The 22,810-nt window shown below is 43.5% G+C and overlaps 1 protein-coding gene across 1 annotated transcript; it reads left to right on the top strand.

Moving 5' to 3' along the window:
- Positions 1-153: 153 nt before the first annotated feature.
- Positions 154-21,596, top strand: LOC115077023 (beta-1,3-galactosyltransferase 5-like). The gene is made up of 2 exons (XM_029579160.1): positions 154-188; positions 17,853-21,596. Exon 2 carries the CDS (start codon positions 17,853-17,855, stop codon positions 18,804-18,806), a length of 954 nt encoding a protein of 317 aa, XP_029435020.1. The 5' UTR covers positions 154-188; the 3' UTR covers positions 18,807-21,596.
- Positions 21,597-22,810: the final 1,214 nt, after the last annotated feature.

Below are 22,810 nucleotides of genomic sequence, written 5' to 3'. Positions count from 1 at the left end.
AAAAATTCTTCTGGCACAGTCTCGGGATCCTCTAAGCCCCAAACCAAGTTCCCTCTGGCACAGTTTAGCTTCCTGGTCCAGACAAGTTCCTGCTTTAGATAAGTGCAGATTTCTCCTTTTTCTCTTTTTACTTCTAGTGGGAGCACTGAAAGGAGAGGATCACCTTGCTGGTGGCTAAAAAAGAATCGGTACGTACAGCTTGGGGAAATTTTGAAAACTTAAAAGATTTGGAGAGAAGTAAAGTATTGGGGTATATTATTTAGTGTATTTGTGTGTCTGGATTGAGTAGCTAGTCAGAGGGCAGACAAAAACCAGGAGTTTGTGTGTTTTATATTAAATAGGTAGTCAGAAAGGATGTTGGGGAGATACCCATTCTAGACTCTCTAGAATGGGTATCTCCCCAACATCCTTTCTGACTACCTATTTGATGAAATGATGAAATGAGCCAAATTATGGTGAACCTGGAAGATGTAGTAGATCAGATTGACAGATTGAAGAATAGTAAATCACCTGGACTGGATAGTATATACCCCATGGTTCTGAAAGAACTAAAAAAATGAAATTTCAGACCTATTTCAATTAATTGGTAACTTATCAATAAAATCATCCGTTGTACCTGAAGATTGGCAGATGGCCAATGTAACTGCAAAATTTAAAAAGGGCTGCGGGGTGATCCGGGAAACTATAGACTGGTGAGCCTCACTTCAGTTCCAGGAAAAATCATGGAAACTATTATAAAGAATAAAATCACAAAACATTTAGATAGACATGATTTAATGGGACACAGCCAGCATGGATTTACCCAAGGGAAGTCTTGCCTCACCCAGATGATTATGAATATGAGTTCTCAGCTCCTGTTTTAAGTGGCTCTTCATGTATGGTAATAGACATCAGGCGAATAACAAACCTTTGTAATAGTACCTTTAACATTTATAATGAAAGCTACTGCAATGCAACATGCAAATCCTATGAGGAAATAGATTAATAATTTTGTTCCCCATCCTTTAATTTGTTCCCACAAAGATAACATTTTCATCACCCTAGTTCAAGTAATTAATCAGGGGACAGTTAATAATTGTGTTCTAAATGCTTAATTACATTAAGAACTATAGGGGTACTATTAGTCACGTCTACACAACACTAACAGCCATAAGTGTTTTAGAGTGTATGGCATACACCTCATGGTATTATTAATAGCAAATCCAGTGCTAATCAAAGTTAATTCTCTTAAATGAATAATATGTTTCTGTGAATCCACTGTAATGTGTAAAAATAATTCTAAAATTATGAACACAGACCTTTAAAGTTTCAATCTTATTGTTCAATTCCTATACATCATGTGTCAAAAATGTGTGTGCACCAAACTAAAATGTATTCATAAAACATAATATTCAGTGTATTACTAATTTTAGATATCTGTCAACTTATTTCAGCATTCAGCACTAGGAGAGAGCTGTTTGCATTAAATTCTCAATCTCCTGTTTCACTGTAAGTGGTTTTCTTAAGTCATGTTTTCACTTTGTATGTGTGACCTTGCCCTGTGACCTGTGTAGGCAGCAAGGTTCCAAGCTACCTCTAGCAAAAGGAGAACTTAATCCTAAAATGTACTAGAAAAATAAATGATCATTGGAATTATACAGGATATAAAACACACAGTGCATTTCTCATCTCAAGTCTGGAAGTAAGCACTAAGAAAGGAAATGTACAGATAAGCATACAAATTCAGTTCAGTCAAAAGGGAAAGTAACTTAAATTTATATCCCCTTGACAGGAACTTACTATTTGTACAATTTGCCGTTAAGGTTAATTGTATAGGACATTTAAACATGAGATGATGTAATTAAGAAATATAAAAAAAAAAGCCAATAATATCCCAAGGGTTAAATTATTTCACACTTACTACATGTTTGCATGGCATGTTACCATAATTATCTTATCTGTGATATTTGTGAATGATTCGAATACTAAGTATATTGAAATGCAATATCAAAATTTTAAAGCAATCAAATGTAGCATTTTGTACAGAATGTTCATAAAGGTAGTCCACGAAAATAGAGATGGAACAAGAGTATGCAGAATTGAAGGTCTTTTGCATTTCTACTTGGTCAGGGCTTGTGAATTCATTGATTACAGACAAGCAGATCTAACAATCGGGCCGATACAGTAAAGTCCACTCTCCTGTGTGCGCGATTCAGTATGCAAATTAGGCCCGGTGTTAAAAACAGGTAAAAGGAGGCGCTAGAGACACTAGAGCGTCACTAGCGCCTCCTTTTGGACCGAAGCAGCAGCTGTCAGCGGCTTTGACAGCCGATGCTCAATTTTGCAGGCATCGGTTCTTGAGCTTGCTGACAGCCACGGGTTCGGAAACTGGACGCCGGCAAAATTGAGCGTCCAGTTTTCGACCCGCGAGCCAAAGTTCCTACCTTTGGGTAGGCGCTAATTTCTGAAAGTAAAATGTGCGGCTTGGCTGCACATTTTCCTTTCTAAATCGCGCAAGAATACCTAATAGGGCCATCAACATGCATTTGCATGTTGCGGGCACTATTAGGTTCGGGGGGGCGGGGGGGGGGGGGGGTTGGATGCGCGTTTTCAGCCCCTTACTGAATAAGGGGTAACGCTAGTGCATCAAAAACGTGCGTCCAATCGAGGGTTAACAGTGAAAAATTTGTAACCTATGATTAAAATCATCCATTGTACTTGAAGAGTGGAGGGTGGCTAATGTAACCCCACTATTTAAAAAGGGCTCCAGAGGCGATCTGAGAAACTACTGACCAGTTAGCCTGACTTCAGTGCCAGGAAGAAAAGTGGAAAGTGTTCCAAATATCAAAATCACAGAACATATAGAAGGACATGGTTTAATGGAACAAAGTCAGCATGGCTTTACCCAAGGCAAGTCTTGCCTCACAAATCTGCTTCACTTTTTTGAAGGAGTTAATAAACATGTAGACAAAGGTGAACTGGTAGATGTAGTGTATTTGGATTTTCAGAAGGCATTTGACAAAGTTCCTCATGAGAGGCTTCTAGGAAAAGTAAAAAGTCATGGGATAGGGGACAATAGCCTTTTGTGGATTACAAACTGGCTAAAAGACAGGAAACAGAGGGTAGGATTAAATGGACAATATTCTTAGTGGAAGGGAGTAGGCAGTGGAGTGCCTCAGGGATCTGTATTGGGTCCCATACTTTTCAATATATTTATAAATGATCTGGAAAGAAATACGACAAATGAGGTATTCAAATTTGAAGATGATACAAAATTATTCAGAGTAGTTAAATCACAAGCAGATTGTGATAAATTGCAGGAAGACCTTGTGAGACTGGAAAATTGGGCATCCAAATGGCAGATGAAATTTAATGTGGATAAGTGCAAGGTGTTGCATATAGGGAAAAATATCCCATGCTATAGTTATACAAAGTTAGGTTCCATATTAGGAGCTACCACCCAAGAAAGAGATCTAGGCATCATAGTGGATAACACATTGAAATTTCGGCTCAGTATGCTGCGGCAGTCAAAAAAGCAAACAGAATGTTGGGAATTATTAGAAAGGGAATGGTGAATAAAACGGAAAATGTCATAATGCCTCTGTGTCGCTCCATGGTGAGACCGTACCTTGAATACTGTGTATAATTCTGGTCCCGCATCTCAAAAAAGATATAGTTGCAATGGAGAAGGTACAGAGAAGGGCGACCAAAATAATAAAGGGGATGGAACAGCTTCCCTATGAGGAAAGACTGAAGAGGTTATGACTTTTCAGCTTGGAGAAGAGATGGCTGAGGGGGGATATGATAGAGGTGTTTAAAATCATGAGAGGTTGAGAAAGGGTAAATGTGAATCAGTTATTTACTCTTTTGAATAATAGAAGGACTAGGGGGTACTCCATGAAGTAGCATGTGGCACATTTAAAATGAATCGGAGAAAGTTCTTTTTCACTCAACGCACAATTAAACTCTGGAATTTGTTGTCAGAGGATGTGGTTAGTGCAGTTAGTGTAGCTGGGTTTAAAAAAGGATTGGATAAGTTCTTGGAGGAGAAAGTCCATTACCTGCTATTAATTAAGTTGAATTAGAAAATAGCCACCGCTATTACTAGCAATGGTAACATGGGAGAAACTTAATTTTTGGGAACTTGCCAGGTTCTTATGGCCTGGATTGGCTTGGGGACCCTTGGTCTGACACAGTATGGTATGTTCTTATGTTCTTCGTATGTTCTTATGTATGTGAGCAACAAAATAGTGGCATCTGCAAACATGTATGTAATGAGGTATTAACTAAGTGTAACATATAGAAACATAGAAATGACGGCAGAAGACGACCAAATGGCCCATCTAGTCTGCCCAGCAAGCTTCACACATTTTTTTCTCTCATACTTATCATTTTCTCTTAACTCTTGGTTCTATTTCCCTTCCACCCCCACCATTAATGTAGAGAGCAGTGATGGAGCTGCATCCAAGTGAAATACCTAGCTTGATTAGTTAGGGGTAGTAGGGGTAGTAACTGCTGCAATAAGCAAGCTACACCCATGTTTATTCCCTTTACCCAGACTATGTCATACAGCCCCTATTGGTTGTTTTTCTTCTCTCCTGCCGTTGAAGCGGAGAGCCATGCTGGTTATGCATTGAAAGTGAAGTATCAGGCCCTTTTGGTTTAGGGTAGTAACCGCCGTAACAAGCCAGCTACTCCCTGCTTTGTGAGTGCGAATCCTTTTTTTTTTTTTTTTTTTTTTTTCTTCTCCCTGCAGTTGAAGCTATTCTGGATATGCGTGAAGCCTCAGCTTTTCTTATTCCCCTGCTGATGAAGCAGAGAGCTATGCTGGAAATGCTTGATGTATCAGCCTCTCCCATGCCATGAAGCAGAGAGCCATGCTGGATATGCATCGAAAGCGAAGTATCAGGCACATTTGGTTTGGGGTAGTAACCGCCGTAATAAGCCAGCTACTCCCCGCTTTGTGAGTGCAAACCCTCTTTTCTTCTCCCCTGCCGTTGAAGCAGAGAACTATGCTGTATATGCTTGGAAAGTGAAGTATTAGGCTTATTTGGTTTGGGGTAGTAACTGCCGTAACAAGCCAGCTACTCCCCTCTTTGTGATAGCAAATCCTTTTTTCCACATTTCCTCTTGCCGTTGAAGCTTAGAGCGATGTTGGAGTCACAGTAAGCATCTGTATGTTTATTTAATAAGGGTATTGTCTCCGGGCAGTAGCCATCGTTCTGGTGAGCCACACACTCTACATTGGCGGTCTCTTGACTTTATGGATCCACAGTGTTTATCCCACGCCCCTTTGAAGTCCCTCACAGTTCTGGTCTTCACCACTTCCTCCGGAAGGGCATTCCAGGCATCCACCACCCTCTCCGTGAAGAAATACTTCCTGACATTGGTTCTGAATCTTCCTCCCTGGAGCTTCAAATCGTGACCCCTGGTTCTGCTGATTTTCTTCCTACGGAAAAGGTTTGTCGTTGTCTTTGGATCATTAAAACCTTTCAAGTATCTGAAAGTCTGTATCATATCACCTCTGCTCCTCCTCTCCTCCAGGGTGTACATATTTAGATTCTTCAATCTCTCCTCGTACGTCATCCGATGAAGATCCTCCACCTTCCTGGTCGCCCTTCTCTGTACCGCTTCCATCTTGTCTTTGTCTTTTTGAAGATACGGTCTCCAGAACTGAACACAGTACTCCAGGTGAGGCCTCACCAAGGACCTGTACAGGGGAATAATCACTTCCCTTTTCTTACTCGATATTCCTCTCTCTATGCAGCCCAGCATTCTTCTGGCTTTTGCTATCGCCTTGTCGCATTGTTTCGCAGACTTCATATCATTAGATACTATCACCCCAAGGTCCCTCTCCTGCTCCGTGCACATCAGCCTTCCCCCCCCCCCATCGAATACATTTCATTCGGATTTCCACTCCCCATATGCATGACTTTGCATTTCTTTGCATTGAATCTCAGCTGCCATGTCTTCGACCACTCTTCCAGTTTCCTTAGATCCCGTCTCATTCTCTCCACTCCTTCCGGCGTGTCCACTCTGTTGCAGATCTTAGTGTCATCCGCAAAAAGACAAACCTTACCTTCAATCCCGTCCGCAATGTCGCTCACAAAGATATTGAACAGGACCGGTCCCAACACCGATCCTTGCGGTACACCACTTATAACCCTCTCTCCTCAGAGAAGGTTCCATTTACCATCACACATTGTCTTCTGTCCGTCAACCAATTTGCAATCCAGGTCACCACATCGGCACTCACTCCCAAGCTTCTCGTTTTATTCACCAGTCTCCTGTGCGGAACCGTATCAAAAGCTTTGCTGAAATCCAAGTATATGATATCGAGTGCTCTTCCTTGATCCAATTCCTTGGTTACCCAGTCAAAAAAGTCAATCAGATTTGTCTGACAGGATCTTCCCCTGGTGAATCCATGTTGCCTCTGGTCCATCGATTCTCCGGACTGTAGATTGTTCACTATTCTCTCTTTCAGCAGTGACTCCATTACTTTTCCCACCACCGAAGTGAGGCTAACTGGTCTGTAGTTTCCAGCCTTCTCCCAGTTGCCACTCTTGTGAAGCGGGACCACCACCGCTCTTCTCCAATCACTCGGCACCACTCCCGTTTCTAGGGATCTATTGAACAGGTCACACAGTGGAGCTGCCAGAACATCTCTGAGCTCCCTCAATATCCTTGGATGAATACCATCAGGCCCCATGGCTTTGTCCACTTTCAGGTTCTTTAGCTCTTCCCACACATTTTCTACTGTGAAAGGATTTTCATCTATTCCACTTCCCTCCAGTTTCTTGTTGTGTAGAGATGGTCCTTCTCCAGGGTCTTCTTTAGTGAACACAGAGCTGAAGTATTCGTTTAATATTTCTGCCATTTCTTCGTCACTCTCCACACATTGATCATTACCACCTTTCAATTTTGCTATACCACTTTGGACCTTTCTCTTTTCGCTGATGTATCTGAAAAATGTTTTGTCACCATTTTTTATCTCCTTGGCAATCCTCTCTTCCGCTTGACTTTTTGCCAACTTGATTAATTTCTTTGTCTCCCTCAGTTGATTCAAATATGCTTCTTTGTGCTCCTCCCTTTGGGATCTTTTATATATCTTGAATGCTGTTCTTTTAGCTTTAATTTTGTCAGCCACCTCCTTTGAGAACCAGATAGGTTTCAGTTTCCTTTTGCTTTTCTTTACATTTCTAACATATAGAGCAGTTGCCTTGGTGATTGCTCCTTTTAGATAGGTCCACTGCTGATCCACATCTCTCTCGTTCTCCCATCCTTTTAGTTCTTCCTCCAGGTACTTACCCATTTCCTCAAAGTCTGTGTTTTTGAACTGTAAAACTCGGGTCTTTGTGGTTCTTTTCCCTATTCTTTTATTGATATTAAACCATACCGTTTGATGGTCACTGCTGCTGAGGTGGGCTCCCACCTGGACATCTGAGACATTATCTGCATTAGTGAGCACTAAGTCGAGTATAGCTCCTTCTCTCGTGGGTTCCAACACCATTTGTTTGAACAAAGATACTTGCATGGCATCCACTATCGCTCTACTATTTTTAGTTTCTGCAGATGGGATTTTCCAGTCTACATCTGGCATATTAAAGTCACCCACGATCACCACTTCTCCCTTCTTACCTATCTTATGGATGTCTTCAACCAGCTCTCTGTCCAGCTCTTCCTTTTGGTTTGGAGGCCTGTAAACCACTCCAATATAAATGGATGCTCCGTCATCTTTTTTTAGGTCGAGCCATAGAGCTTCTTCCTTACCCCAACTTCCTTGTAGCTCAGTTGCTTGGATGTTTTGTCTGACATAAAGAGCCACACCTCCCCCTTTTCTATCCTTTCTGTCCTTCCTTAACAAGTTGTAGCCTGGTATTGTTGTATCCCATTCATGAGATTCTGTGAACCATGTTTCTGTTATAGCAACAATGTCTAATTCTGCCTCAGCCATTAGGGCCTGCAGATCTGGGATTTTATTTCCCTTACTATGAGCATTTGTGGTCATTAGGGATGTGAATCGTGTCCTCGATCGTCTTAACGATCGATTTCGGCTGGGAGGGGGAGGGAATCGTATTGTTGCCGTTTGGGGGGGTAAAATATCGTGAAAAATCGTTAAAAATCATTAAAAATCGAAAAATCGAAAAACCGGCACATTAAAACCCCCTAAAACCCACCCCCGACCCTTTAAATTAAATCCCCCACCCCCCCGAACCCCCCCCAAATAACTTAAATAACCTGCGGGTCCAGCGGCGGTCCGGAACGGCAGCGGTCCGGAACGGGCTCCTGCTCCTGAATCTTGTCGTCTTCAGCCGGCGCCATTTTCCAAAATGGCGCCGAAAAATGGCGGCGGCCATAGACGAAAAAGATTGGACGGCAGGAGGTCCTTCCGGACCCCCGCTGGACTTTTGGCAAGTCTCGTGGAGGTCAGGAGGCCCCCCACAAGCTGGCCAAAAGTTCCTGGAGGTCCAGCGGGGGTCAGGGAGCGATTTCCCGCCGCGAATCGTTTTCGTACGGAAAATGGCGCCGGCAGGAGATCGACTGCAGGAGGTCGTTCAGCGAGGCGCCGGAACCCTCGCTGAACGACCTCCTGCAGTCGATCTCCTGCCGGCGCCATTTTCCGTACGAAAACGATTCGCGGCGGGAAATCGCTCCCTGACCCCCGCTGGACCTCCAGGAACTTTTGGCCAGCTTGTGGGGGGCCTCCTGACCCCCACGAGACTTGCCAAAATTCCAGCGGGGGTCCGGAAGGACCTCCTGCCGTCCAATCTTTTTCGTCTATGGCCGCCGCCATTTTTCGGCGCCATTTTGGAAAATGGCGCCGGCTGAAGACGACAAGATTCAGGAGCAGGAGCCTGTTCCGGACCGCTGCCGTTCCGGACCGCCGCTGGACCCGCAGGTTATTTAATTTATTGGGGGGGGGGTTCGGGAGGGTGGGGGATTTAATTTAAAGGGTCGGGGGTGGGTTTTAGGGGGTTTTAGTGTGCCGGCTCACGATTCTAACGATTTATAACGATAAATCGTTAGAATCTGTATTGTATTGTGTTCCATAACGGTTTAAGACGATATTAAAATTATCGGACGATAATTTTAATCGTCCTAAAACGATTCACATCCCTAGTGGTCATTACCTTCCAGGTACTCTCTTTAAGGTTATTGCATTTCCTGGACTCCTTATAACATAGAAACATAGAAACATAGAAATGACGGCAGAAGAAGACCAAACGGCCCATCCAGTCTGCCCAGCAAGCTTCACACATTTTTTTCTCTCATACTTATCTGTTTCTCTTAGCTCTTGGTTCTATTTCCCTTCCACCCCCACCATTGAAATATCTAGCTTGATTATCTAGCTTCACTCTTTCTTTTTGTAGTTGTGCCACTGTTGACAGAGTTATTCCTCTCAATTAGATTTTTCTTTTGGTTATGGATCCTGAAATACTGCATGCATTGTGTTTTTTCCCTCTTTTCTTATAACACTTCCATGTTTTTCTCCTTATAAGACTCCTTATAAGATATTAGTTGAGATTTGTTATTCACTTCACTCTTTCTTTTTGTAGTTGTGCCACTGTTGACAGAGTTATTCCTCTCAATTAGATTTTTCTTTTGGTTATGGATCCTGAAATACTGCATGCATTGTGTTTTTTCCCTCTTTTCTGGTAACACTTCCATGTTTTTCTCATGAACTTCTTCAGTTTTTAATATAGAGAAGGCTTGTTCTTTTTGCATTTGGTACATGGTGTGTCTCCTCATCACAGGTCTAATTCTACCAGAGCCCACTGTATTCCTGGATTTTAAAGAGTTTCTTAATGACCTGTTTGAGTGGGGGGGTATACCTGTTGACTGCTCTTCTGTCAAGAATGGGTGACTGTGGGTCCTTCCTGAGCCTAATGAATTTCCTTTTCTTGACTCCTGGTTTTTCTGTGATATTGGGGAATTATATTCTGAGTAATGCAATGTGGGTGTATTATTTTTAATTGAAGCTAATTGATTTTTAATGTCAGTCAACTCCTTTTTCAGGGAAGAGAGTTGTGCACAAATTGGGCAAGCTCTAAGTTTCCAGATGCTTTCCCTCAGAATAAAGGCTCCACAGCAGTTACATTGGATAGTCCTCATCCTGGTAATTTATGATTTGTATGTCCTTGACTGTTACCAATGTACTAATTTATGTCGCTGCCAATGGCAAGTTAGGCAGTCTTTATTAGAAAACAAGCCCCAGGGGTGGGTGGGAGTTAAACAGTTAAGCCTGGGACAAGCTGGGTAAAGCAGGGCACTTCTGGACGGTTATCTTAGCTTTTTGGTCAATTGTTTTAAAAAACAGTCTTTATGCCCCAATATTTTAGTTTGAATAGATTATTTCTGCCAGCTAACCCCAAATCAGAGAGATTATAACAGTTTACAAGCTGGAGAGAGTTTTTGTTGGGGGGGGGGGGGGTTCTAACTTTGTGCAACAAACAGCAATTTAACTTACTAGAAAATTATTATCTTACTATAAAGAAAATTAAAACAGTCAGGAATTAGGCACAGAGGCTTTCTGCACAAATACAAAGCAGTAAGCCCTGTGCAAGCAAACAGCAAATGAACTTACTGGAATAATTTCTTACTATAAAGAAATGAAACACACTATAAATAGGCACAGAAGCTTTCTACACAACTTCAAGAATAATCAGAAATACTTAGCCACGATGCAGGTTCAAAGCAATAAGCAGAAATACTTAAGCCACAATGCAGGTTGCACAATGAATATACACGTCCTCCAAGGGAAATCACTCCAGCGTGTGCACAGGACAATGGCTTCTCCTACTCTGATTACCTTCCTCAAGGCCTGAGACACACCCAATTCACTTAGATTACGTCACTTCTGGACGGTTATCTTTGCTTTTTGGTCAATTGTTTTAAAAAACAGTCTTTATGCCCCAATATTTTAGTTTGAATAGATTATTTCTGCCAGCTAACCCCAAATCATAAAATATTTCATCATGATAGTCAGTTATTACATTTCAAGTAGAGATATATTGCTTCATGAAACAAATGAAAACAGGAAAACTTGAGGACAGAGCTTATCCATAAATTCTAAGGTTGAAGGGGTCTTTCGGAGGCAAAGAATGTGATTGGGATGTGAATCGTTTTTTGACGATTTAAAATATCGTCCGATATATTTTAAATCGTCAAAAATCGTTAGAGCCGCGATACAATAACAATTCCCCCGATTTATCATTAAAAAATCATAAATCGGGGGAAGGGGGAGGGCGGGAAAACCGGCACACTAAAACAACCCTAAAACCCACCCCGACCCTTTAAAATAAATCCCCTACCCTCCCGAACCCCCCCAAAATGCCTTAAATTACCTGGGGTCCAGAGGAAGGGTCCCGGTGTGATCTTTTACTCTCGGACCTCCGGTGCTTGTAGAAATGGCGCCGGCGCTACCTTTGCCTTGTCATATGACGGGTCAAAGGTAGCGCCGGCACCATTTTGTTTTTGTCCCCCGAGGTCAGGAGCGTAGGAGATCGCTCCTGGACCCCCGCTGGACCCCCAGGGACTTTTGGCCAGCTTGGGGGGGCCTCCTGACCCCCACAAGACTTGCCAAAAGTCCAGCGGGGGTCCGGGAACGACTTCCTGCATGCAAATCGTTTTTCCGTACGGAAAAATGATTTGCGGCAGGAGATCGCTCCCGGACCCCCGCTGGACCCCCAGGGACTTTTGGCCAGCTTGGGGGGGCCTCTTGACCCCCACAAGACTTGCCAAAAGTCCAGCGGGGGTCCGGAACGACCTCCTGCAGTCGAATCGTGTTGTCTACGGCCGGCGCCATTTTGCGCAAAATGGCGGCGTAAAATGGTGCCCTGGGGGCCAGGAGGCACTAGGGACACGCTAGTGTCCCTAGCGCCTCCTTTTTGATAGGAGCGGCGGCTGTCAGCGGGTTTGACAGCCGATGGCCATTTTTGCCGGCGTCAGTTCTCGAGCCCACTGACAGCCACGGGCTCGGAAACCGGACGCCGGCAAAATTGAGCGTCCGGTTTTCGGCCCTACAGCCGTGGGCCGAATTCAATTTTTTTTTTTTAACTTTTTTTACTCTTCGGGATCTCCGACTTAATATCGCTATGATATTAAGTCGGAGGGTGCACAGAAAAGCAGTTTTTACTGCTTTTCTGTGCACTTTTCCGGTGCCAGAAGAAATTAGCGCCGACCTTTGGGTTGGCACTAATTTCTAAAAGTAAAATGTGCGGCTTGGCTGCACATTTTACTTTCTGTATCCCGCGCGCATACCTTATAGGGCCATCAACATGCATTTGCATGTTGAGGGCGCTATTAGGTGCTGCAGGTTGGACGCGCGTTTTCCTCCCCTTACTGAATAAGGGGTAAGGAAAAACGTGCGTCCAAGAGAAGGCTAACAGTACGCTCTGTCGTTGAGGAGGTGTGACGCTCCTAACTCAATTACCCTAGGTTTTAATAAAAGAAAGTGCTTTCTTCTTTCCTGTGTCACCCTGGACAGGTCTGGGAAGACACTAACTTTTAAATTTAGCAATGTAGCAGAACGATGTCTGAAATACATTCTAAGTATCCATTGTTTATCCTCTTCTAATAAAAAGAACATTACCATAGTTGCTGGTATAACCAATTTCTCTTGGGAAGTTTCCAAGATTTCAGTTATATTTAACACTGATGATTCAGTTGGGGCCAAAATTTGAACCACCTTCTGCTTTTTTTTTTTTTTTTTTATTTATCAGCTTTTACAGTTACAACAAAGATTACTATGCTTAGAAACATAAGAATACATATCAAGACATTTTTTTATATAATCACAAAATAGAAATATTCTCGTTCTACATGCGGTAACATTGGGGAGAAAACTTAGGAATAATTATGGGGAGAAAAGGAAAAGAAATATTATCTCATTAAGGCTACCCTGATAACCATATATTACTTCATGCACGGTTATTACTGGTGGGGGCCAGCTCCTTGGAACTCAAGAACTGCCTAAGCTGTCCAGGGTTATAAAACACAAAGGTATTTCCAGAGAATTTAATGACACATTTTGCAGGGTAACGTAGAATAAAATTAGCACCCTTCGTTAATGCTTCTGGGCGCATTTGTAGAAATTCTTTTCAATGTAATTGTGTCGCTCTGGACAAGTTGGGGAAAATACGAATCATACCCCCAAGATAGGTAATATTTATACACTTAGGGGTAGATTTTCAAACTCCGCGAATAGGCGTACTTTTGTTGGCGCTCCAGGCGCCAACAAAAGTACGCTGGATTTTAGTAGATACGCGCGGAGCCGCGCGTATCTGCTAAAAACCTGGATTGGCGCGCGCAAGGCTATCGATTTTGAATAGCCGGCGCGCGCTGAGCCGCGCAGCCTACCCCCGTTCCCTCCGAGGCCGCTCCGAAATCGGAGCGGCCTCGGAGGGAACTTCCTTTTGCCCTCCCCTCCCTTCCCCTACCTAACCCACCCACCCACCCGGCCCTGTCTAAGCCCCCCCCTTACCTTTGTCTGGGGATTTACGCCTCCCAGAGGGAGGCGTAAATCCCCGCGCGCCAGCGAGCCTCTTGCGCGCCGGGCCGCGACCTGGGGGCGGGTACGGAGGGCGTGGCCACGCCCCCGGACCGCCCCTGGCCATAGCCACGCCCCCATACCCGCCCCCAAAACGCTGCCGACACGCCCCGAAAACGCCGCACATTCGGGCCCGCCCCCCGACACGCCCCCTCCGAAAACCCCGGGACTTACGCGAGTCCCGGGGCTCTGCGCGCACCGGTAGGCCTATGTAAAATAGGCTTACCGGCGCGCAGGGCCCTGCTCGCCTAAATCCGCCCGGATTTGGGCGGATTTAGGCGAGCAGGGCTCTGAAAATCCGCCCCTTAAAGTAATGCTTCATAATTAACCCTCTATCATACTCAGAGTAAAAGGTAACGAACAAAACCGTTCTTTCTGCCATTTCACATCCAGAGCTTTCCAAATAATCTGAAAGGTTATCAAAGTTCCCAGGATCTCCCTCCAATTGGTGAAATTTGAAACTGTGATTGTCTCTGTTGGAGATCTATTACCTTTTTTACTGATGGCATTTGTTCTTCAGGTATCTTCAGAATTTCTTTTAAATACCTTTTAAATGTTATCAATGGAACTTCTCCCAAAACTCGTGGGAAGTTCAGTAATCTTATATTCAGCTGACGGAGATAATTTTCTACTGACTCTAATCTGCGCATTAGTATTGACTGTTCCCGCATAGTAATAATATTTGAGTCAGTTATTCCTTATAAATCATTTTTTATCTCCATAATGGCTTGGTTTTGTCCTTCCATTTTCACTTTACATTCTTTTTCAAGAAAGTCAATTTTTTTGGAGGTAGTTTCGACTCTATAGGCCTGTTCATTTTGACCAGCAGCGAGCCCCACAATTAGGTCCCAAAGGGACTCCAGCGTTATAACAGCTGTTTTTTTTAATTTCTAGGGGCTTCATAAAGCCTTTGTTTACCTCCCTTCCATCTGCGCTCGATGGCATAGCGATTCATCCAACTCCTTCTCTTTCCTCAGTCGAAACGGAGGCACTGAAAAACCTCTCCCGCTCCTCGACTGCGCTGAGCTGAACATCTTCCTGGGTCTGACCTGGGGAATCCTTCCCCTGCAATACCAGCTGCTCGATTGTGGTTAGGGTGAAAAGCTTCCGGCTGCAACCGCGGCTCTGGAGGACTGAGCGATACATCCCCAGGAGGAGTTGGAGCTCCCCCCCCCCCGTACCTCCAATGGGGCTCGGCGTCCCCATCTGTAATATGGGAGAGGTGAACTGCGGGATGGTTCTCTCCCAGCTGGAATTTGAGGCTCAGATGGGAAAACTCTCAATTTTCCTTTCTTCTTGTGAGGCATTGTAAAAGGCACGAATTATCTGAAGAAAATCTTAGAGGCTTGCCAGAGCGTGGGCAGCGAGTGTCCGTTCAGGGAGCCAATTTGTTCCCCCCCCCCCCCCCCCCTGAAGCCCCTTCTGATCTGAATCTAAATCTTTCTTTTTGAATGGTGGAATATAGAACACCCTTGATGTAAGAGGAAGGGCCTGCTCTGGAATCTGTAGAATATCAAACATATATTTTTTCAGCATTTCCTTAGGAAGTATATAAATTGGTCCCTAGGAAAATTTATAAATCGTAAATTCTTAGCTCTACTCTGATTCTCCAATTGTTCCATCTTAGAAGATGGCATTTGATTTTCTTTAATTAGGGAAATATACATATCTGATTTTCCTTTTATCTCTTCTATTTTCCCAATAGATTTCTTTTGTTTAACTTATTTCTTTCTCCACCTTATTTAATCTATTTCCAAAATTTCCCATGAAATTATATACAGGCACTGCAGAGCTTCCCAAATTGAGTCCAAAGAGATCTCTAGAGATCTTATCAGGTCAGTTTTCTTTATTTCTAAAGGCAGAAATCCCATTTTACTGATACCTTCACTGGCACTCGGATGAGGAGTAGAGGATTCATTTTTAACTCCAGCTCATCCCTCTCATCCCTCTGACGAGCCAACTGCCACTTCAAAATGAAGTTGTTCCATAAATCTGTGCTCAGCTGGATTCACCGGCGCCACCCGATGTATCAGGGACAGCGTTGTTTGCAGCTCCAAGGAGGTGTCGGGTAACTCTTGCTCCCAACCATCTCCTAGCGAGCTCACTCCCGGTTCTACATCTCTCTGTCTTACGTGTGTGTCCATCGGACCTGATATCACCAAAGCAGGTATAGTAGTTGGGGGTAGGGTTTCTTTTTCCCTTGCCCTCCTTTTCCTCACCAAATGAGGCATTTTAATATGTATTGATAAGAGGCTCTCAGCAGGCATCCAACGCTTGACATTAGGTCCTTTCAGTGGAGGTTTTAGGAGTTCCAGAGGGACAAGCAAACTTTATAAAATTCAACTTTATAAAATACAAAGAGGGGATAGATGGAGGCAAAATTAATAAAACAAAGTCCGAAAACAAGACAAAGCCGTGCGCCAAATAGGCTGCTACTGGGCCGTTTTTGTAGGCCCTTGTGGCGTCACCCACCAATGATGTCAGTACCAGAAAACGGCCGGCTGGAACCCTGTCGAGGCCGGGAAATCTACCGCACCTCCGGAACGCCGGTTCTCTTTTCACTTCCTTCTTCTCTCCCACCTCAGAGATATGCTGCTGCTGGGCCATTTTTGTAGGCCCTTGTGGCATCGCCCACTGATGAGGTCACTTCTAGGAAACGGCCGGCTGAAACCCTGTCGAGGCCGGGAAATCTACTGCACCTCTGGAAGGCCGCCGGTTCTCTTTTCACCTCCTTCTTCTCTCCCACCTCCATTATTTTATCTTATTAAATATAATTTTCACTCAATGATCACTATAATTGCAGAGAATGGGGCAATTTTCACATAGCCTTCAGAGTAGCTAATTATACGGGCACTTTTAGCATGCACACTTTACACTAATTTTCAAAGAAAAAATACTCAGGTATTTTCTCTTCAAAAATTACCATAAAGTACCTGTGCAAAATCACCTATATACTTTGTAATTACTATTTTGTCTGGGCAGTTGAGGAGAGTAAAATAACACATATTTTTATAACATCATGTATGCATGCTCTTTTTGTGCCCCCAAGTGAAACACGGCCCCAAGAATTCATCTTCACAGTCTGACTAAAAGTACATATATTGTGGAAGCTCATGTGTAATTTATAACATCATGTATGCATGCTCTATTCATGCCCCCAAGTTAAACACAGTCCTGGGTATACATCTTCACAGTCTGACTAAAGGTACATGCATTATGGAAGCTCATGTGTAATTTTAGCCAGGCTGAGAAGGGCAGTCTAGGCATGTTGATCTGTTTTATCATGGCTAGGTTGCTTTAAAAAGTTGTCCTTCCCAGGTAACTGAGAATGGAAAACTGGAACATAAGACTATGTGAATCGGGAACCCTGGACATTATTTTCAGATTGCCTGTGTGCATGATTGACCCTCTAATACTTCCTGAGTGCTTCTCTTGCCAGTGTTCATTCTGGTATCATTTTTTAACTTGGATTTTAGAGGATACTACTGCTGGCACCACTTCAGTGTATAAAGTTAATGAGATGATTTATTTCAGCTATTAACAAGTTATTTACAGGGACATACATTGCACGTGGCCTTTTAAATCAAACCAAAAAGATACAGCATATAAGATAATAATATGGCTGTAACTGGAGATTCAACTAAACTCTTCCTGATTTTCCTAACATTACAGAAAACCTCTCTTAAATATAAAGCTGTTAACCTCCTATGGAGAGATCTCACCACTACCCACACAAATTCTCATTTGACATGAAGGGTTTGAGTTTTTAAAAACTGTGAGAAGCTTGCTGGTCCACAGACTTGCAAACCAGTTTTCAAATGGAAACTCGCTGTATAAAGGTTTCTTTTGAAAATCTGGGGCTTGTGCTTTTTCAACCCACAGACTCTGTATCTGCTTTATATCAGGAGCACAGTATACATGGTAAAATCTCAAACGGGAATCCCCATGCATGCTTTACCTGCCTCTGCCACTTTCTGCCATGGTCAGTGTAGGCTTGCTGAGAAACCACGAGCGTGCTTTGGCCATTGAGTGGAGGGCAGTTTTTGGCTGAGGGAATTTATCCAGCTAGCTGCATAGTTATGTGAGGTAATACCTTTGAAAGTTGTCCTCTGTTAGCACTAGAAATAAGTGTATAGAAAATAATTGATAGATAGGGGAGGTAGGAATATGAAGTGGACGCTGCAGATCAGTCGTATACAGAGACACCAAAGATCTTATTTGACTTTGAACTCTGGCAGGATAATTTAGGGCACATTCTGAAAGGGAAAGGAAGTTGGTGAATTTTTCTAATGATTATTTTGTAATTTGTCTTTGTCTGTTTCAGATGGATTGGTATAAGGATGGAATTGTAGGCATCTTCACCGTGGTTCTCCTCTTTGCTTGTCTCATCCTAGTCATTGAACTGAATTCTGTTAAATTCTGCATTTTCTGCCACAAGAGAGCTGGTGGTAGACGTGATACCTTTTTGATGTTACCAGACATTGACTGCAGGGAGAACCCTCCCTTCCTGGTTATTCTCATCACTACACAACCTTGGCAGCTGGAAGCTCGGGCTGCGATCCGTCAGACATGGGGGAAAGAGAGAATAATAGGGGACAAGCGGGTGGTGTCCTTTTTTCTCCTGGGGACGATGAAGAAAGAGAACAAGCAGGCAGAAGCCAGCATCATCAGCGAAAGCTTGAAATACAAGGACATCATCCAGAAAAACTTCACAGACTCCTACTACAACCTGACACTGAAGACCCTGATGGGAATAGAATGGGTTCATCACTTCTGCCCACAGTCCAGCTTTGTGATGAAGACGGACTCGGACATGTTTGTTAATACATTTTACCTCACTGAACTGCTTATAAAGAAGAACAGGACCACCAATTTTTTCACTGGCTTCCTCATTTTTAATGCACCGCCCATAAGGGACAAGAACAGCAAGTGGTACGCAAGCGAGATCGAGTATCCAGGGCAGAGGTATCCTCCTTTCTGCTCTGGCACAGGTTACGTTTTTTCTACTGATGTTGCCTATCAGATCTATAACGTTTCACCCAGCGTCCCATTTTTTAAACTGGAAGATGTTTATGTAGGGCTGTGTCTGGACAAGCTGAGAATACCACCGGAGGAGCTTCACACCAAAGACACTTTTTTCCCTGTAAAATTGCATTTCTCTGTCTGTCGCTTTAGAAAAATTGTGACCTGTCATTATGTCCAATCCCATGAGTTGCTGTTGTACTGGGATGCCTTGCAGAGATCACAGGATGAACTGTGCCTAGGAAGTGACAACTGATCCATCAGCTGTACTGAACCAATATAGGTCTCTAAAATCAATGTGTGTGTGGGGGGGGGAGGCAGTGGCCATGTATATAGCAGAGAATTAATTACCCTTCTCTATTCCCTCGCCAGCCATTTATATTATAATTACCATCAACCATCAACACCCCCCCCCCCCAAAAAAAAACTAAAAAAATAAACTTATCTCATCTAAAGGGTCTGTTTTTTGTAAGAATTGGTCAGTGGTTGATGGTGATTACATATAAGAATAGTCAACAGCGTTTAGATGAGATAAGCTTATTTTTTAAGTTTTTCTTAGTGGACAAAAGTGCTATGAAAATTCATATTATAATCTCCGGGTTGATTAGCTAACTTCACAGTAAAAGCTGAAATAGTTCCAAATGTTATGCAAAGGGAGTCTTAAAGTATCATCTGCTTCTTTAAAGAGGAAAGGCCTTGTTGATCACAGTGTAAAATTCTGCAGTATGTTCATTTTGTTATGGTGTGATCTCAAAGTGCTAGCCTGTAACAGAAGACAGCAGATCAAGACCAAATTGGCCCATCCAGCCTACCCAGTCAAGATTCTTCCACTTTGGGAAGATGTGTGTAAATTGTTATATGCAACCCAACACCAGTCTCCCCCCTCCATTTTGTCTTTTATCTGACCTCTCAACACTTTTCCACTGTCGCCTTCCATATCCATCCCAAGCATGCCAAAAATCCACTAAAAGTGTTATCCACCTACCACCTCTGCTGGTTGTGCTTTTCAGGTCTTCTAATCTTCAGCTTTAATTCTTAGCCAATATGTCATCGAGCATTCAGACCCCCTTCCAATCACAAATACACCTTATAAATGTGGAAGGGGCCTGGGTGATAGAATTTAAAGTATTGGTCTGGTTGGAGCTGCCCCCATACTCTGATAATGAGTATGCTTGTTTCTCTGCTTGCCAGACCTTTCTTACTTTAGCATGTGGTGGTGATGTACAATACCTACATGTCTAGAAATTATAATAAAGTAATGAGAGAAAACATCAGAATGTGTGGCACAAGACACAGTGCTGAGCTTTATGCAGCCTTGAGACAAAAGCGCAATATAAACACATTAGATTGTGAGGTTTTTGTTTTTTTTTAGTTCATCCACTGTACTGTATCAGCCACTGTTCCATCGTGGCTTCCTGTGAAGCCTATACCTAAAGTGGTTATTTGATGGACTTGTGAAACCTGTCTGGTTTGAGTCCTTTCACTACCATTTATTCAGTACATGACCTACCTATGTTACTTAACTTCCCAGTTCTTGGATTGTAAACATGTTGGGGCAAGAATTTAAGTGAGTTATATTATACACTGCTGTTACTATATTACATACTGTTTAATTTCTTATCAGTTGTTTTCCAAACCTGGACTTTACCCTCAAGATGCCTGCATTCTACCAACTCCTGGTTTCTTAGAATAGTAATATAGTAAAACCTTTTTGCAGAGCATACACAGAGTTCTTTGGTGTGCAATTGCTAGGGCTCAGTTGATGATAGAAGTTGACTTTTGGGGATAGATGTACTAAAGTGCACTAAAGCAAGAGGGTAGGCGATCTAAGAAAGCTGTGAGGGCAACACAATAGATTAAATGCCAAATGTCCGTTTAGAATCTTTATTTTGGAGACCTGCTCATCAAATAAAATGCCCGACTCAGGCCGAGTTTCGCCCACACAATGGGGCTGCCTCAGGGGCAGTACATCTATCCCCAAAAGTCAACTTCTATCGTCAACTGAGCCCTAGCAATTGCACACCAAAGGGGGCAGCCCCATTGTGTGGGCGAAACTCGGCCTGAGTCGGGCATTTTATTTGGCATCTAATCTATTGTGTTGCCCTAAAGTGCACTAAGACATTTCCCAAGTGATAAATGCTGTGCCATAGGTATAACCATGTATTGCATCTCTTAGGGCATGATAAATAGGGTTATTTTGGCTACAGTAACATTTATGGGCTAGTTTTAGTATAATTTTTATCCATATCCTAACCAACTAGATTGTGGCTGAAAATTAGCCTATAATTAACTTAGCTGGATGGCTGCTGATGAACAGTTTGCTGGATATTTTACCCTTCAAGGATCTACCTGTCTGACTCTTTAAGTTAGGTGGGTAGACTCTTTGGGGGAAAAAAACAAACCCCTTCTCTTACCCTGAAGCACAATATTTTATTGTAGAATCCCTCCAGCACTTAACCCCTCACCTCAAAGCCCAATTGAAAATATTAGAACGCCCCAAGAACGGTGCTCGACCCTCCCCCCACCCCAAAGACCTGATCAGAAATAGAATCCAAGGATCCCCAATGTTTGAATGCAACATTCTGACAACCCTCCCCACACCTTCACCTGTTTCAGAGCAGGAGGCAGTGTGCTTACCTTCTCCCTGCTCCAGCGCCAAGTTCCAAATGCTGCCTGTTGGAACTGCCGCGCAGTTGAGTGGCTAGATCATTTTAAAGGTTTATCCTGTATAAATGTGCTAATGGTCATGCAAAATGAAGACGAATAAGCAGAATACTAGGTCTCCCACTATGTATTAAAGTGTGATAAGTGGTATATTTGTCATGTGATATTTAAGTCTCAAAAAAAAAAGCTCACCACCTGGAGGGTAGTTTTGGAACCTGTCTCGAGTGCTGTGAAAACTGTGTTAACTAGACGAAAGAGGTCTATATTCAGCCGCTGGCTGACTAGGAAAGGTAGATAAAGTTTAGTGGCATGAGTGCACCACTGAATATACCCGGTTATCTTAAATTTAGCCAGATAACTTTAGGACAGCTGAAAGAAGTTATCCAGCTACCTTACAGGCCGATACAGTACAGTGCGCTCCGGTGCATATTAAGTCGGAGGCCCCAAAAGTAAAAAAAAAAAAAAAAAAAAGTAAAAAAATTGGCCCGCGGGTCGGAAGACGGACGCTCAATTATGCCGGCGTCCGTTTTCCGAACCCGTGGCTGTCAGCGGGTTTGAGAACCGACGTCGGCAAAATTGAGTGTCGGCTGTCAAACCCGCTGACAGCCGCCACTCCTGTCAAAATGGAGGCGCTGGGGACGTGCTAGTGTCCCTAGCGCCTCCTTTTACCACTGGCCCTAATTTGCATAGGCCACCCTCCTGAATCGCGCGCCCAGGAGAGTGGCCTGTGTGCGCGCCGGGAGAGCGGGCGCTCTGTATTGGCCTGTTAGCTAGATAACGCTGAAAATTGGATTATCTGGTTAAATTAGCTGGATAATGGTGCTCCATCTCAGAATGCTCTCACATTGCACCTGATATACTCAGGAGTGGTCAGACTAGCGAAATTTTAAAAACCTGGCATTTGTCTGGTTACGTGCCAAATTTAGCTAGGCAAACATGCTGAATATAGACCTGTAAGTGGTGGCTGGAAGGTCTACAGAAACTTTCTGCTTCCGGATCATTTTGAACTTTCAGATTAGGAAATTGCATTCTTTTTTTTTTTTTTTTTAACTTTTTATATAATATAACAGAGGCTATCCAAGATCACAGTGGCCACATATCAGAAACACATTTGGCCTGATTTTTACCCCCCCCCCCCCCCCCGCACATAAAAAAACGGAGTTATGCATGCAGCTGGGCCTTGTGCGGGCTGCGTGCATTTTAGAAGAGGCCCGTCTGCGCTCATAACCCCCGTTACGCGCACAAGAGCCAAGCCTCTATCAAGAGGCGGTCCCAGGGGCGGGGAGGGGTGGAGCAGAAGTCCTCTGGTACAGCGGCTGTTTGCCACTGTGCTGGGGGATCGTGAGCCCAGCAGCCTGTCAGCATGTGCAAGTTACTTCAGGTCGGCCCTGAAATAACTCTATGGAAAACAGGTTAAATAAAAACTAAACAAAAAAAAAAGGGATTTAGAGGGTGGGGTGGGAAGGGGAAGGGGAAGGGAGGTTAGGGTAGGGGGCGGGAAAGTTCCCTCCCAGTCTGTCCCTAAATTGGAGCATACTGGGAGGGAACTGGAGGAACTCTGATCTCGTCGCTGAGCAAATTTGCATATTTTTACCC

This window comes from Rhinatrema bivittatum, chromosome 15, assembly GCF_901001135.1.
Source record: "Rhinatrema bivittatum chromosome 15, aRhiBiv1.1, whole genome shotgun sequence".
Lineage (NCBI taxonomy): Eukaryota > Metazoa > Chordata > Amphibia > Gymnophiona > Rhinatrematidae > Rhinatrema > Rhinatrema bivittatum.
This window is presented reverse-complemented; position numbering and strand designations above follow the sequence as displayed.

Bases quoted from the DNA above. Each gene is read 5' to 3' on its own strand.
- LOC115077023 (XM_029579160.1), top strand. From the start codon at position 17,853: ATGGATTGGTATAAGGATGGAATTGTAGGCATCTTCACCGTGGTTCTC.